Below are 17029 nucleotides of genomic sequence, written 5' to 3' on the forward strand. Positions count from 1 at the left end.
AGCAGAGAATTTAACATATTTGTCGTAGACTCGTAACCCTCGCCGTCAAAGCTCATCGCCAACAAGTCATGGAAATATTAAGTCCGTGCAACAAAGAGGAAGTAAAAAGCGCTTGCACCGATTGATTTTATTTGTGCTCCACTTAAATGGCTCCCTTCTTTTCTTTTCTTTTTACAGATTTCAATTTTTATTTGGGTATTATCTATTTACAATCATATTAGTCCTACTTTACTGTATAAATTATCTATTTAATAGCTATTTTCACAACCAAAAAAACTTGCGCTTTGCGCTGACTCTCGTTACCGGAAGTGTGTCTTGCTTGAATGGGCCGGCGGCTAAGCTAGGCAGTTTGTCGCACGTCACCTGCGAGTTGAATTTCTACATGAAAAGGCGCTATTTTCCGTTTTAGGCCACATTAGTTTGTGTTTTTCGCTCACGACTCAAGGCAAAACGGATTAAAACATGTCCAGGAGACGACATAGCGACTCCTATGACGGTAAGTTTGACTTTTACGTCGTCGTTTTTGCACGTTGGGTCAAATGAATTGCGGCCAGTCGTAAGTAACCAATTGGATTGGTTACCTCTGCTTCCCGCTGCACATTTCTTTTGTAAACTGTCTTGGAGAGGAAAATTACATGAAATGCACTTAAAATCGTTCGTATTTCTGACCACTAATGTATATGCATAGTTACAATACAGTCTTATATGTTTCGTTTCCGAGGAATGTTTTTAGCTTTTGAGGTAGCATCGAGTACCAGAGGCAGACATGTTTATATACCCTTTTGTCATTTTTAAAACACACACACAGACCAGCTTAAAGAAACAATCATGCAGTAATACACTTTTTGGTCATAGTGTCAAGTAGAAAATGTCAACATTCATATACGAAAATGAAATAAGTGTGTTTATTTTGTATGAAAGTCCAGTCAACACTGAACTGGGCGAGGGACAGAACTCGCCAGTAGTAGCCGCCACGCCCCCCAAATAAATGTTTATAATTGCCTTATATTCAAAACCTAAATATATCCCAAAGTATGATCTTGTGTCGCTCGAATGATCTAAACTCATTTTACAACATTACCCTTAAAAGTAGAGCTATACGAAAAAACATTGTTGAATATTGCAATATCGATCTTATTACAATAGTTACCATAAATGTGGGGAAAAATGCATTATTACTATCTAGTGAATTCTTTTTTTAATGCTGGAAAATAACCAATTTCAATGTATTCTTAGATAATTCATTGAAAGTAACTTCGATGATGTTCAGCTATTGGATGGCAATCCACATTTAAGTTTGCATCTAACTAGCCTCGTCCAGATAAAAGCATACAATCCCATTAAGAAAATGCATGTCTTTGAGATATGCACTTTGCACAGGTTTAAGTAGGGTTGCACAATTGATCAAAAAACGATTTCAATATTGATATATTTTCGATATATTGTGCAGCCCTACTTAAAGGTCAATCGCTTACAACTAAGCACGTCAAAAATACAGCAGTATTTCTCACATTGAGATACAATTGAACTTGGTGACTGCCACCAACCGCTCGTTCACACTAACAGCTAGGACACAAGTCAAAAAGGTGATAAGGATGCTCTGACACAAGTGTGACAATAATAGGTGTACACAAGTAACAAGGGTTTCGTGGTTTTGAATGCCTTTAAAATGTTACTTTTGGCTTCTCCAATGTGGAACCAACAGAAGGCCAGGATCACAAGAGGAGGAGAACCTCCGAGGCCACCGATATTGAAGACAGCTTGGAGTCTCTGATATGCAATGTGGGAGAAAAGGTAACTCTTTTGTACTGAAAGCCATGTTGCACGTCAAGGGGATATTTGGAAAGATTTTATGCAAACTTAACACATTTAATTTGCCTTTTAGCATTTGATAAGATTCCAAATAACCTCCACTGTAGGGCCCACAAAGTGTGTTTGCGTTCAGAGATGTTGTGATTTTAGTGATGTATTTTGGGGGCAACAGCAATAATTGTGTTTTAATGTTTGTTTGGACAGAGCAAGTCGTCCTTAGAGAGCAACCTGGAAGGGCTCGCCGGCGTGCTGGAGGCTGACCTTCCTAACTACAAGAATAAAATCCTTCGCATTTTATGTTCAGTGTAAGTCAAACGACTCATCTCACACGCAGTCGCAAACACACACACACACACTTAGTGTAGTGGCTGTAATCAACCGTGTCGCATCGGCAGGGCTCGCCTCCTCCCCGAGAAGCTGACTGTGTACACGACGCTGGTGGGCCTCCTCAACGCCAGGAACTACAACTTCGGCGGCGAGTTTGTGGAGGCCATGATCCGGCAGCTGAAGGAGACTCTGAAGAACAACCTCTACAATGAGGCCGTTTACTTGGTAAACTAGTGCAACACACCACCACATCTGCAGCTTTTTCGTGCTATTAACATGTCTCGTTTAGGTGCGCTTCCTGTCTGACTTGGTCAACTGCCACGTGATTGCCGCTCCATCCATGGTGGCCATGTTTGAGAACTTTGTCAGTGTTATGCAGGAGGAAGATGTGCCACAGGTATTTTCATTTGGTTTATCACACACTTGATAAGGTGTCATAAAGTGGTTCTTGTGTCTTTGGATGCAAAGGTTCGATCGGATTGGTTTGTGTACGTGGTGCTGTCCTGCCTGCCGTGGGTGGGCAAGGAACTTTATGAGAAGAAGGATGTGGAGATGGACCGACTCCTCAGCCAGATTGAAGGCTACCTCAAGTAGGAGTTGACTTGAACAAAACTCACGTTACCCTTCATAGCTTGACAGTTTTTTTTTTTTCTTTAAACCTTATGTACCATTTTCCAGAATTAAATCAATTTCCTGCTCTTTTCAGGAGGCGAGTTAAGACTCATCTCCCAATGCTTCAAGTGTGGACTGCCGAGAAGCCCCACCCTCAAGAAGAGGTGAGAAATTGACAACTAAGACAAATAAATAAAACCAAATCTCAACCCTAACCCAGAATATGTGTCCTGGCAGTACCTGGACTGCCTTTGGGCACAGATCCAGAAGCTGAAGAAGGACCGCTGGCAGGAGCGTCATATCCTGCGTCCATACATAGCCTTTGACAGCGTGCTTTGCGAGGCTCTACAGCATAACCTGCCGCCCTTCACGCCGCCAGGACACATGCCCAACGCACAATACCCCGTGCCCCACATCATCTTCCGCATGTTCGACTACACGGACGCACCCGAGGTAAGCCATTTTGGTACCTGACTGCTGCACCCTGAGATAATAATCACAGGTATCAAGGCTCTTTCAATTTTGCTAATCAATGACTTCATTTGAGGAGTAATTTTGAGTAGTGTTTTTTTTTGTTAATACTGAGGACAATACTTTTTTTAAGCAATAAAAACGACATTAATTTTAGTTGGCCTGTTTTGTTAAGTTGATCATGCCAACATCAATCACAAAAAGTGCTCTGCACCATTTTTTTTTTTTTGCCCTACGGCATTGCTGACACCATTTCACACATCCACACTATTCCAGGTCACATCAGTCCATAGTTCAAAGCCACTTAAGACCTTTTCACAGTCTGTTGGGAACCTCTCTTGGTGGTGCATTAAAAATAAAATAGGCCCATTATTAATTTGTACTTTGTTATTATTATTATTTTATTTATGACTGCGCCCTTCTGTCTTAGTTGTCAAACGCTAATGCTCTCTTTATTATTTTTCATGTATTGTTATCTTGTGTGACCACTGTATGTTGCTATCAGGGTCCGGTCATGCCCGGCAGTCATTCTGTGGAGCGGTTTGTTATCGAAGAGAACTTGCACTGCATCATGAAGACTCACTGGAAAGAACGCAGAACTTGGTAAACCTCTATAATTTTTCGTTGGAGTTTTTCATTTGGTTGGAACAGATGAATTGAATTTTCTGGTATTTCGATAGGAAAATACTATGTTTTGAAGTTTTTGGAGCAATGGTCATAAAAATGTTTCTCATCAAGCAAAACATCCTTGTATATACAAAAAACTTTACTTGTTGTTTACATTACAGCGCCGCCCAGTTGCTCAGCTACCCCGGCAAAAATAAGATCCCGCTCAACTATCACATTGTGGAGGTGTGCTTATTTCTTTGCTATGATTAACAATATCATATGTAACCCATATTTTGACAATATTCTCCTCCCACCCGCCTTCAGGTGATTTTTGGAGAACTTTTTCAACTGCCCTCTCCGCCTCACATTGATGTAATGTACACGTCGCTGCTGATCGAACTGTGTAAACTGCAGCCAGGCTCACTACCACAAGTTGTATCCTAATATGGATTTGAAAAAAATGACATTATTTTTAAATGGTCAACTATCATTTCTGAATTATTATCATATATGAGCAAAAATCCTGTCTGGGGTTTTTTTTTCTTTTTCTTTTCCTCTCTTTTTCATTATTAAGTTTACCCGATTTGAGGCCGACTTGTGCATTTGACAGAAAATGGCCAATCTTTTGTTTCTACTTTCAAAGTCAGATTTTGCTACATTTGTTCTCAGTCATGATTGGCTGGCCCACCAAGTCTAACTTTGGTTGAAAGTGCCACTTGATATTCATTTTCAAGATTTGTTCTTGAACCAACAACCCCCAAGGAATTTCAGTGAAATGAGCCTGAAATATTGGTATGATAGATGCTGGAGCTCCAAATACTGAATGGACATTGAATGTTTCTTTAACTGAGCGCCTTCAGTTGGCCCAAGCCACAGAGATGCTCTATATGCGACTGGACACTATGAACACCACCTGTATCGACAGGTAATGCGTCTTTTCCTCCGCTGCGATGAATGGCCACACCCATTTCTTTCCCTGTCTCACCCTGGCCCTTATCTTGGTTTTAGACTAATTAACTGGTTCTCCCACCATTTGAGCAACTTCCAGTTTCGATGGAGCTGGGATGACTGGTGAGTGAAGCTTCTAAATATGAACATTTTAATATTTATCGTCAGCAGGCTCGATTGACCCTTTGTTGTTGTCGATTTTTGTGAAGGGCTGACTGTTTGACATTGGATCTGGAGAAACCCAAACCCAAATTTGTCAAAGAGGTTCTGGAGAAGTCTATGAGGTACGGAACTATTTTCCCATGATTAAATACATACAAATGTGTTAGATGAGAGGCCATTCAATATGGTGTCATTGGGGTGCAATAGATACATATACTAGATACATATGTGAACATTAGTACTGTGCGCAAATCGGTGGTGATTCGAATTGAGTAACCTGTTGGCTGTTAAAAAAGAATGCCGACTTATTAATGCTTCTTTTTCTACTTCTGTTTTATGGCTTTTGGCAAACAACACGAGGTGCATTAACACCACCTTAACAACCTTGTTTTTAACTCTATTCTATTAAAAAATGAACTAGAGATTTAAAACATAGCTGGCATGAACTCTTTAAAATGTCTTTAGCATTTTAAAGCTATTTCCTGACCTCTCCGCTATTAATTATTCATTGTTTATACATTTCTTCTTGATCTACTTTTGTCCTGTTTTTTTTGGTGGAACTGCCTTGATCAACAGTAGTAGATGGGCCTGCGGGCCGTAGTTTGGATACCGCTGCTCTAAAGGAAAGGAGAACATTTCATAGCTTTTGTGACAGTTGTAATTTGTGTATATTATATGTATATTTGAATATAAGTATAGTTTAGATAAGATACATTATTGTAATTCTCAAGTATATTAAATATGGTGCTTTAGAGGTGTGTACTTTATGATGTAAATATATAATGTATATTTGTTTCTGTGAATGGATGAATGTGTGTTGTGCAGGTTGTCCTACCACCAGAGAATTGTGGAAATTGTCCCGCCCACGTTCGCCGCTCTCATTCCACCCGAGCCGATCTTCGTTTACAAATATGAGACCGAAAACGCTTGTGAGCCATTTTGTCGTTGTTTAGAAATTGCCGAAAAGATCTGAAAAAGGTTATATCCACATTTTTACGTCTCAGCATTGTTGCCGGGTTACCCCGTCTCAGTCATCGTCTGCAACGCCATCAAGAACCGAGCATCCAACGAGGAGATTCTCACTATCCTCAAAGACGTGCCCAACCCCAACCAGGATGACGACGACGGTTGTTAGTTTTTAACAGTTATTTAACGTCTTTTACACAGTGGTGATTTAGGCCTATGAATGTAAATATTGGACATTTACGCTTCTTCGTCTCCTGGCAGACGAAGGCGAGAGTTTTAACCCGCTGAAGGTGGACGTCTTCTTGCAGACCCTTCTTCACCTGGCCGCCAAATCATTCAGCCATTCCTTCAGCGCCCTTGGCAAGTAAGTTCACCCCAGAGCCTTGAAAACGTGCCACTTAATCAATAACGCTCAAAGTTGAGGCGTTCAGTTTACATGAGAGGCTTTTTTGGAATTTGGTTACCTCATCCGACAAGATCAGAATATGTAGCAGCTGTCATTATGCAGTGTATTGAAGCAAATTGGTAAAGGAATACCCCTGGATGAACCAGGTTGTTTTCTTCATTGTCTTATTTCGTGGAAATGATCAATGACATGATTGAAACGTTGCTCAGATTTGACAGTAGTCGATCACCAACTTTGCATATGACGTAAAATATGGAACGATTCCATACGACTCAATCTTATCAGTGTACAATCTACTGACACCGCCTAACCCCCAATAGTGGGGCTTGACTGTAGTTTTAGCTCTTTTCAAAAGTGAACCCACAAAGAATAGATATATGCTGGTCTTGCCTGCAGGTTTCACGAGATCCTGAAGAATCTCACAGATAGCGATGAAGGCAAACTGCACATTCTCAAGGTGGTCTACCAGGCGTGGAAGAACCACCCACAGGTAGGAGACCCTACCCTTCAATGAGCAGAAAATGTCAGTCTGCTGGTTGTCAGCTCACGTTTTGGAACATTTGAATCCTTCTAGATGATCGCAGTGCTGGTGGATAAAATGATCCGAACGCAGATCGTGGACTGCGCTGCTGTGGCTAACTGGCTTTTCTCTCAGGACATGGCTCACGAGTTCACCAGGTATGTGCTGAGTCTACTTCCTCATCCACTTCCACAAATGAGATGGTCTACATTCTCTCCTTCACCTGACCCAGACTTTACATATGGGAGATTTTGCACTCGACCATCCGGAAGATGAACAAACACGTCCAGAAGATCCAGAAAGAGCTGGAAGAGGCCAAGGACAAACTAGAGAAGCAGCAAAACAAGAGGGTATGTCGTCTTTCATGCAGAGAAGAAATAGAAAGTTTGCCTTTCGTTTGACTGTCTCTGCATAAAAGAAAAATCTGGCAAGATGGAGGTGATGGACATTCTTGCTTGACATGGGAGGTAAGGTGCAGTTGTACCGCTACAGCACATCTACCATCGCCAACTAAAGGGAACATATTTATGTTAGCTGTTTCACCATAATCCAAGTCAGCCAGTTAGCTGCATTCTCATTGGCTGATATTCATGTCACTCGCCAGACCAGATCCTGCCTTTTTTAAAGCACACAAAGTCACAGATTGAATATTGGTCAAAGTGTCAAACGTCACACTTGTTTCCCAACTTGTCGAATCTCCGTTACTACTCCTAAAAGATTTGTGGGTGGATTTCAACATAGTCTGTCTACCTGTCTGCTTACGTCGGGCAGCCGAGGGACAGCGGGGACGAAGAAGACATGGAGAAGAACAGCGAGGACGAGGAGGTTCAACTGGAGGAACAGATCGAGAGGCTGCAGGAGAAGGTGGAGTCGGCCCAGAGCGAGCAGAAGAACCTCTTCCTCGTCATCTTCCAGGTGAAAATGTGTCACTTTTTGGACAGTGATTGAATTCCAAGAGTTTCCCGATTTTGACATTTCCTTTTGCAATGGTCATCAACACATTTGTAACTCATCAAAAAGTCTCTGAATGAAGTCTTGCATGATGTCATGTGCCATGATGTTTTTCCTGAATTTACATTTGTTTGCTTTGCTACATGGACTGCTCGTTTTCTTCAATGGTCGTTATTACATTTTTGATCTTTCGGTGATGTGAAGTCTTTTTGTCTGGAGATTTTTTTTTTCTCTTTTTTTCTTCTTTTTTTGCTTTGCTTACGGCAAGTACAATTTCCTGTTCTTCATTCATCTGCACTTTTTTTGTGGTACAATCAAAATTCTAGCAAGCTACCCGCAATGACATTTGAACTCTGGCTTTTCCCCAAATTTAAGATTTTTATTTCTTAGGCTACAGCATTCTAACCTCATTTCTCTTTTCGGTGCTCATCAAATTTTAATCTCAAAACTCTCACAAATGAACATTTTTTTCCCCTCAATTTTTCTGACCTTAATTTCTTCACCCTCACTTCAGATTCCTCTTATATAATAATTTCTTTTTCTTTAATTACTATTTTGAAAGTCTCCCGTTACTTTCTGCTCAACAACATTATTCCCAAATTTGCAACTTATTTATTTTGCCGTTTCTAGTCATCTTTGGGAGAAGCAATTGTAATTTAACAGCCATTTTCCATGTGGCCCGGCAGCGCTTCATCATGCTCCTGACAGAACATCTGGTGCGCTGCGAGACAGGCAGCGTAAATGTCAGCACGCCATGGTACAAGAACTGCGTGGAGAGGCTGCAGCAGATCTTTCTCATGGTAACACACATATGCACACACACTGGTGCACACAATGAAGTCCTCACACGATTCTTGCCATTCTTCATCAGCACCACGTGACCATCCAGCAGTACATGGGCACGTTGGAAAACCTGCTTTTCACGGCCGAGCTGGACCACCACATCCTTGCCGTCTATCAGCAGTTTTGCTCCCTTCAACTGTGAAAATCTTTCCAGCTCTTGCATCAAGAAACCCCTCAGCCATTTAAAAAGAAATGTTTACGATGCTGTTCTTTTTTAGTTGTTTTTTTTTTTTTTAAATATCGGTCCCCTTGTTGAACTTCAAGTCCAGAGTGATCCTTTCAACTTTGTTTTTTTTTTAAATATTTGTTTTATGTGGAAGTGAAAATGAATTAAAACTCCAAAGTACTTTAAACCATGTCAATCTTTTTTTTTTTTGGATGAATTGTGTGAAGTAAATGTGGGAAATTACAAATAATAATTAAATAATTACATTATTAGAGTAAGCACTGTTCGTTTGTTGGTTTTATAGAAAGCTATCAACCAAAATTGCAGTGTGCTAAATATAGTGGAGTATTGTTTGTATTAGAATTTGGTTATTACTTTTTTTTATAATTATTTTGGATTGTATTTTTGACTATTCTTTTTTTTAATACACCACATACAAATTATGCTCGACTTAATTCAAAATCCTCTACCTAAATGCTGCAAAAAGAGGATGTCATTTAAAAATATAATGAAAGAATTTTAAGATGTACAAAAAAATGAGGTGTATATTTATACTTTATTCAATTTGAAACCCACAATAGGCATCTTGTTCCACATCAGTAGATGCCACAAATTGTATTTTTGTAACATTTTATAAATTTAGATCAAAATTTCTGCTCAACTTCAAACCCTCTAAATGAATGTTTCATTTCAAATAATTTATTTATTTATTGGATTGCACTATGCACAAACCAACATAAAATTTAAATTAGAATTCATCAAATGATTTTGTAATTTAAACTAATACATTTTAATAGGATTGCATTTATTATTTGAATATATTTAATGTTTTTATATGTGTATCTACATTTTTCTTTCAAACTCATTCTCAAAGTAAAAACCTCAAAACCACCATTTTGTAGTTCATGACTAAAAGTTCCAAATTGACAAAGGCACACAAGGTTTGTTTTCTTGTTTACAATTTGCATACAGAGGTAATTTACAATGGGATAATACTATTTTCAACTTTAAAGGGTATAACATGAAAAATAAATACAGAAAAACCTCTACCTCGAACTTAATTCACTCCGTGGTCGGGTTTGTAGGTAGAAAAGAAATTATGTAGAAGCAATATTTCGCGTAAGAATCAATGCAAGATGTAGAATTATTTTTATGAGGGTGTGGAACACACAAGCCTATATCATGTATATTCTGAAATATGTTTCTTGATATTTTACTGTAATAATTTTGATATATTTGGAGAAATTATCTTTTTTGGAATGAACAGTTAACACCAAAGGAATTAGTTTTATTTTTATGATAATTACCTTTTACTCACAAAACATAAACATGACATTTTTTTTAGTTTAACTAATGACATGATCAAATTAAAACCATTTTAGGAACATACAAACCTAGATAAGAAATCAATTAAAAAAAATTACAATATTGTCAAGATTATAAACGCACCAACAACACACGATTTCAATGTGCCGGAGCCTATCCCAGTCGTCATCGGGCAGTAGGCGGGGGACACCCTGAACCGGTTGCCAGCCAATCGCAGGGCACACAGAGACCAACAACCATCCGCTCTCACACCTAGGGGCAATTTGGAGTGCTCAATCGGCCTACCAAGCATGTTTTGGGGATGTGGGAAGAAAGTGGATTGCTTGTGGAAAACCCACACAGGCACGGGGAGAACATGCAAACTCCACACAGGGAGGGCAGGAGGTGAAACCAAACCCACACCCTCCTAACTGTGAGTTGGACGTGCTAACTAGCGCACCACCGAGCCGCCTGATCAGCTTTCAATCATTTAAAAATATCATTCACATAATTCAGATGAAACAAAGACTCTTGAAACATTTCTTTAAAAGTGCAAAGTCCATATTTGGCTCATCTGTTGCAGCACATGCAATGAATAAAATCAAGTTGTATCATTATGGATCGGTATGCTAGTAATGCTGGCTGGGGTGGGAGGAGCAGATGGATTGTCTCGCGCGTGGCCGTAGGTGGCATCCTCCTCGGCCTCCAGGCGCTTGTAGCGTGTATGGAAGGCCATGATGAAAACGCAGGTGAAGAGGGTGGTCAGTGCTGCTAGCACGATCATGGACACTGAGGGATGAAACAATAAAAAATATTTTTAAAAAAACACTTTTAGAGTTTTTTTTTTTACTTACATAGTTGATGTCCCTTAAAAGGGTAATAGTCCTTTGACAAAAATATAATTACGTCTGTAAAAATAGAAATAAATCTCTACAATAAATATCTTTTTAAATGAATACGGGAGCACGGGAAGAACATGCAAACCCCACACTGGGAGGGCTGGAGGTGGAATCAAACCCGCACCATCCGAATTGTGAGGCGGGGGTGCTAACCGGTGCCCCACTGTATTGAATTTGAAAATGTCAAATATACAAAATAAATATATAGTAGTAAAAATACAACTTTATTCAGAATTTATCCCGAAAAATATTTAAGACAGAAATGTAGGTATATAGTTTCTTTTTGGACTATTTAGTTTTGTATGTTCAGATTTTGAATTTGGTGTATACATTTTTTTGGATATATGTAGGGGCTCCTCTAATACATTACCTTTCCAGCTCTGAGGGGCGAGCCCACATGTCGAGCGAAGTGACTCGGCGACAGGCGTGGCCAAAGACTGGAGAAGGACGATGTAGATGATGGACAGGATTTGTCTACAAAAATGACAAAAAAGTCAAGCACCCTCATCTCAAACAATCAATGATAGAGCAAGAACCTAAAATTGGCTTTTTATTATCAAGAAATTTGCATTTGAACGTCCCTGAAAGCTAGAAATACAGCATTGTATGAATCCTAGAATTACTTTAATTACACTGGTCATCAGCAAATTTATGGATTCATGAGTTCCTAAATATCTTTTTATAGTTGACTAAAACAAAAATATATATATATATTTTTTTCGAATAAAAGAATGGCCAACTTAAATGCTGGATGAGGGCACAATTTTTCATGAGGTGTACTCGGGGGTGTCATATATCCTATCCCACCAGATGTATGAAAAAGATATTTTAAAAATGTGGGTATATGTGTCAAATATGTGTTCTTAATACACTTTCTTTTTTTTATAATACATTTTTCAATGCATCTATAAAAAAAATTCACTATCCTTAGCCAACAACAAAGTATTTGAAGCGAAAAAATAGCCACATACTGTCGATTTTTTTGTTTTGTTTTTCATCTTGAAAAGCTTACTTGCATCTTTTAAGAAATCTTGGAAAAATGTGTTGACCAGTGTTATTTTTGTTGCCAATTTGAGAACTTGAACTGACACCAAATTGAAGGCACCCGTTTACAAATATGTACATATTTTAAACAATCTCAATTGGTCTGAACCATTTTTGGAGGATTTCGAACAGACACTTTATTAGGACTCCATTTGGTACCCTGATATGAAGACGAGTCCTGCCGAAGTGGCCTCTCCCACCGGGTAGGAACATTCCACTGACAGCTCCATGACCACCGGGAAAATGGAGAACCCAAAGAAGCCAAAGAGCGAGCACACCGTCGCCACGGCGATGTTCTGCTGCTGCATCAGACACACCTGAGGAGGAGACCGTCCGTGTTAAGAGGCCATGTCAAGTTAGAAGATGGGTGCCATGAGCTCACCACAGAGAAGGCAATGCCCGCCAAGGAAGAGAGGGCCATGTTGATCTTGATAGCCTCCGTGAACCGTTTGGTTTTGTCCACGTATAGTCCCAGTAAGGCGGCGCCAACGATGCCAAACACAATAAAGAGGGCACCGCACAGGCCCGCAAAGTCCTGCAATCGATGTGATTTTAAAAAAAAACACACATTGGAATTCTAATTTAAAAAAAAGTCATTCAAAAATGATTCAGACAAATGCCGTTTGGCTAACGTTGACTGAAGCTTACTATCTTTGGTGTTAAAAAAATAAAAAACATGTACAACGTAAAACGTTATTGTATTGGTTAAAAATAGCACGTAGATTCTTTGTTTAAGTTACAATTAAGCGGCCAGTTTTAGAACTTTCTTTGCAAAAACTCCTTTGTACAGAGTCCAAATCCTAAGTATTATGAATGGACTTGATTTTTACCCTTGTATGACTTTATTAGATTTACTCAATATGACTTTACTCATGATTCTCACCTCTGGGGCACATCAGTCATGAGTCAGAAGAAGTCACGACAACTCTCTGGGCTGAGCAAACAAAGGAGACTCACGTTAGAGTAGCCCTGCACGCAGAGGATCTGGTCCAGCAGTGTGGAGAAGCATGTGAACACGCCCACGCCCGAACCGAAGCACAGCAGCAGCACCAGATAGGCTCGGTTCTTCAGCAGCTACGTGACACAAAATGGAGTTTTATGCAACACTAAATTGTCTCTGTCGAGAACAAAGCCGCATAAAGCCACGTCCCTACCAGTTTGACGCCTTGCCCGAAAGGTTCGGAAGTGGAAAATTCCGCACTGGCCGACGGCGGCGTAGGTGGGGCGTTGCTGCGTATGCCCACTGTTGCCAGGAAACAGGCAAGGCAGGCAGGAACCGCGTACGCCAACATCTGGAGGCATCAAGGCCAATCTATGATATACGTTTGTGTGTGTGTGTGTGTGTGTGTGTGTGTGTGTGTGTGTGTGTGTGTGTGTGTGTGTGTGTGTGTGTGTGTGTGCCTCTGCGTGTATGTTACTCACTAGTGTGGGGATTCGATCTGATTTGTGCGCTACAGCAGGCGATACCAAGTTGGCCACCAAGATGCCCAACGGGTTGGCTGCAGAGACAAATACTGCCGAGTCGAGTGCACTGTCAAAAAAAAAAAAGTGAGCGTGAGGCGCAGCGAAAGCTCACCCATGGAGGACATGGTGTTGGCCGTGGCCCGCTGGTGTTCCGGGAACCAGAGCGCCGCCATCTTTGTGGGCGTGAAGATGATGAGCGGCTGTGCCATTGCCGCCAGCGTCTGGCCCAGCATCACTACCGCGTAATTGATGCTGAATTCCTCACTCGGCGGATCGCCGATGATGCGGATGACGCTGCCAAACATGTTCAACCACGAGCCCAGGATGAGCTGAGTACAGGCAAAACACAAATGAGTCATTTCCTTTCATATTTACAATATGTCACAAAAATGGAAAACCATTGGACAAAAGGGTCTTTTTTCCCCCAAAGGAGGTATGTTGCTCTTTGAAGACGACATTTCTTTAAAGGAGCGCAATTTTCAAGATTCAAGAAGTTTATTGACCATGTTTGGGCATGCCAAACAAGGAATTTGAGATTCCTTGATCTAAGCCTCAAGATAGATCTCAGCCTCTGTTCAACATTTAGGTGACTAACAACATTCAGGACGTGTGAAAATTAACAATTATCCTGATCTTAAACTCCCGGGAGGGCAAGGAAAAACTCAAAACCCCTACTAGGGAAAATGAGATACCTTGAAAATGTTTGAAATTATCTTTCAATCGATGTTAAAATGAAGCTGTCACAAAAGTCAGCCACCATTTAAAATCAGCAGGGAATCAAATACTTATACGTATCACGTGTTACAATACTATTGTAAGCACATCAGGAGTAGAACCTTCATTGCCGTCTTTGTCGTTTGTTAAGATTAAAGTAAGCGGCACTGCATCCAACAAATATAACTCCAGCTTTCTTACCGTGGCGCGCAACCCGACCGTGTCCAGCATCCAGGTGGTGGCAAAGCTGAGCGGAATTGACACCACCATGAAGACCACTGACAACCAGTTGATGTCTGACAAGGTAACCTTTAGGTACTGGGCAGACTGGTCCGCCACTGGTGCAAAGGTCAGCCATAGCTGGGAAATAAAATACAAAAGATGACCAATGAAGAGTGTAAAGAGTTTACTTAGCATGGCATTGCTAGCTAGTGGAACTTCTACTATCAAAATTGTGCCATGAATGTCATACTTTTTTTATCCGTCCATCCATCCATTCACCCATCCATCCATTCACCCATCCATCCATCCATCCATCCATCCATCCATCCATCCATCCATCCATCCATCCATCCATCCATCCATCCATCCAAATCAAGCTAAATTAGATGTGATGTAAAAAAAATCGCAGACTAAGATAAAACATTCCCCAACATTTTAGAACAAGTTTTTAATTGCGTTTCCGTAAAATTCTCAACGGCTCTCTGACCTCTCCGACAGACCATACAGCAACCGGTTTTGTTGGCTGGCTCATGAGACAGGTCACATGATCATGAATGAGGAAGTTAAAATACATTGCGTATAAGTAAATACATATGTATATAAAAATGATAAATGGATAATAATGCTTGCTTGTAATTGACTCAATCGGAATTATATGAGTATATTTTCTAACTGTTATTACGAGTTTAAAGTGCTGTACAACTATGCCGTCGACATTACGCTCTAACTTTATTTTCATTGAAACTTAACGATAAGGTGGCGACGGAGCCCCGATCATGGAAAAGTAATTGACATCATTTGCCGATAAAGTGCTCAATTTGACAAAACCCAGTGTGTTGGACAGTATTATCTAATCTAAGATGTGTTTGTTTTAGCTCACCGTTGCATTGGAGCAGTTAAGCAGGCACAGCACCAGGAGTACGAACCATCTCCTCTTGTAAACTTTGAAATGGAGTAGTTTCTTCAACTCGTCATTCGGAGGAGAAGCCGGCGATGGCGAGGAGGAGAAGTCAATTAGTTTGTCGTCCTCGCCGTTTTCCATCGTTGACTCCCGCCTGCCCGCCTAACGAACTAACAAACACGCTGCATTGTTGTCCAACTTTTCTTTTTCTTCCCAGTGTTTTGAAAAAGACACGTCACGAGTGTAGGACAATGTCCGCAATTAGCAGACTGTTTTTGTAAACACAACGAGCAACCTCGAATCCCTCAAAGAAGACAATAAAAATAAAAATAAGCGACATCAAATATACATCACTTGTCAATGGGATTGACCGTAACAGAGATCTTCTATTGACAAAAGATGTTGCGCTGCTCGGTTAGTCTAACCGTAAGGATAAACTCTACATTTACAAATCCTTTTCAATCGATATTAAGTTGAAAAGACAAAGGAATGGACTTTTTAAAACAAATAATCACTCCTTTTTAACTTGGTGCCTACAAAAAAAATTCCGATGAAGTTGGGACAGGGCATGTAAATCACTGTTGTTTTTTTTTACCTTTTTGTTTAACAACATTCAGTAAGCCTTTGGGAACTGAGGACAACAAAAGCTTTATTTTTGCAGACCTGTTTGGAAATATGACGGACTGCGCTCCGCTGCGCCATGCTGGGCGTTCTGGCAGAGAAAGGGTGTTTTGTTAAATGACAAGGCTGCAAGTAAACTGGACCTTAGACCAGGTGAAACCAGGTCTAAGTTGTGGTGCAGGTTACTTGATCATATTTGATCAAGGTGCAGGCAGACAGATTCTAAGCTCTCTGGACATGGTGGATTCCATTGTATTTTATTAATAAGTATTCCAGCGTGCATCAACCCCCCTGAGTCATTGTGGAAATCATTGAACACATGATCATTATTGTCATCATTTTTAATGTTGTTTTTTTTTTAAATCATCCCTCTGGCCACAGCATGGGGTTGCACACGAATGTTCAGGATGGAAGGTGAACTCCAAGGACCTCTCTCAGAACTTGCCTTCAAGCCAAATTCTCACGTTATTTGTAAGTTCACAAAACCATGAGAATCCATGTTATCGCAGGCCTGCTGATTTCGGTGCGGACCAAACACAAAGCAACAGTGTGTTGAGGGGGGGAGGGTATATGTGGCTGCGACAAGAACAAGCAGCGCCGAACAAACCGACTAAACTGGCAACACAGGGGGACGATTGCATGGACGCTGCACTTGATTCTGTTTTCACAGAATGCCATCCATTCATCTTCTATGGATGCAAACTACATGCAAACTCCACACAGAGAGTGGAATTGAACCAGCACTCTCCTAACTGTGAGGTGGACGTGGTTGCGCATGAATTGTGGTCCAGTACACAATATCAAAGTTTTTTAAACCCTCCCCAATACTTTTACGTGACATAAATAGTATTTCCCATTCCCTTGCTACACTATTCTGTGCATGTATTGTCCCTTTATAGTAAATCAAAGAAGAAACATGCGATATTGTCACGTGTCCTGACTCCTTCTGCACCGGTTGATGCTTCTTCCATCACGTGTGGCCAGCTGCTGCCTCCTGCACTTGAACTCGGTATTCATTACTCAATATTAATTATTGAAAAGGCAAGAATTTATTGATTGAATGATT

General features: G+C 40.5%; 2 protein-coding genes across 3 annotated transcripts; one reads left to right on the forward strand and one right to left on the reverse strand.

Moving 5' to 3' along the window:
* The first annotated feature begins 145 nt into the window (after positions 1-145).
* ncbp1 (nuclear cap binding protein subunit 1) lies at positions 146-9045 on the forward strand. Of its 2 annotated transcripts, none has more exons than XM_085905787.1 (23): positions 146-496; positions 1706-1794; positions 2017-2117; positions 2208-2364; positions 2429-2536; positions 2608-2729; positions 2846-2915; positions 2989-3204; positions 3728-3825; positions 4011-4074; positions 4156-4266; positions 4692-4756; positions 4840-4902; positions 4989-5063; positions 5767-5870; positions 5946-6071; positions 6169-6271; positions 6710-6803; positions 6888-6991; positions 7066-7183; positions 7605-7748; positions 8471-8584; positions 8656-9045. In XM_085905787.1, exons 1-23 carry the CDS (start codon positions 463-465, stop codon positions 8767-8769), a joined length of 2394 nt encoding a protein of 797 aa, XP_085761913.1. In that variant the 5' UTR covers positions 146-462; the 3' UTR covers positions 8770-9045. The 2 variants fall into 2 exon arrangements, with proteins under 2 accessions (XP_085761913.1, XP_085761914.1); XM_085905788.1 differs by having other exon boundaries at positions 5946-6068.
* A 272-nt stretch (positions 9046-9317) lies between these two features.
* slc49a3 (solute carrier family 49 member 3) lies at positions 9318-15756 on the reverse strand. The gene is made up of 10 exons (XM_085905789.1): positions 15322-15756; positions 14421-14579; positions 13618-13834; positions 13464-13540; positions 13196-13333; positions 12999-13115; positions 12424-12576; positions 12201-12358; positions 11368-11471; positions 9318-10887 (listed from the first exon to the last, which is right to left on the reverse strand). Exons 1-10 carry the CDS (start codon positions 15481-15483, stop codon positions 10700-10702), a joined length of 1473 nt encoding a protein of 490 aa, XP_085761915.1. The 5' UTR covers positions 15484-15756; the 3' UTR covers positions 9318-10699.
* Positions 15757-17029: the final 1273 nt, after the last annotated feature.

Source organism: Syngnathus leptorhynchus, chromosome 2, assembly GCF_054491065.1.
Source record: "Syngnathus leptorhynchus isolate UIUO chromosome 2, UIUO_Slep, whole genome shotgun sequence".
Classification (NCBI taxonomy): domain Eukaryota; kingdom Metazoa; phylum Chordata; class Actinopteri; order Syngnathiformes; family Syngnathidae; genus Syngnathus; species Syngnathus leptorhynchus.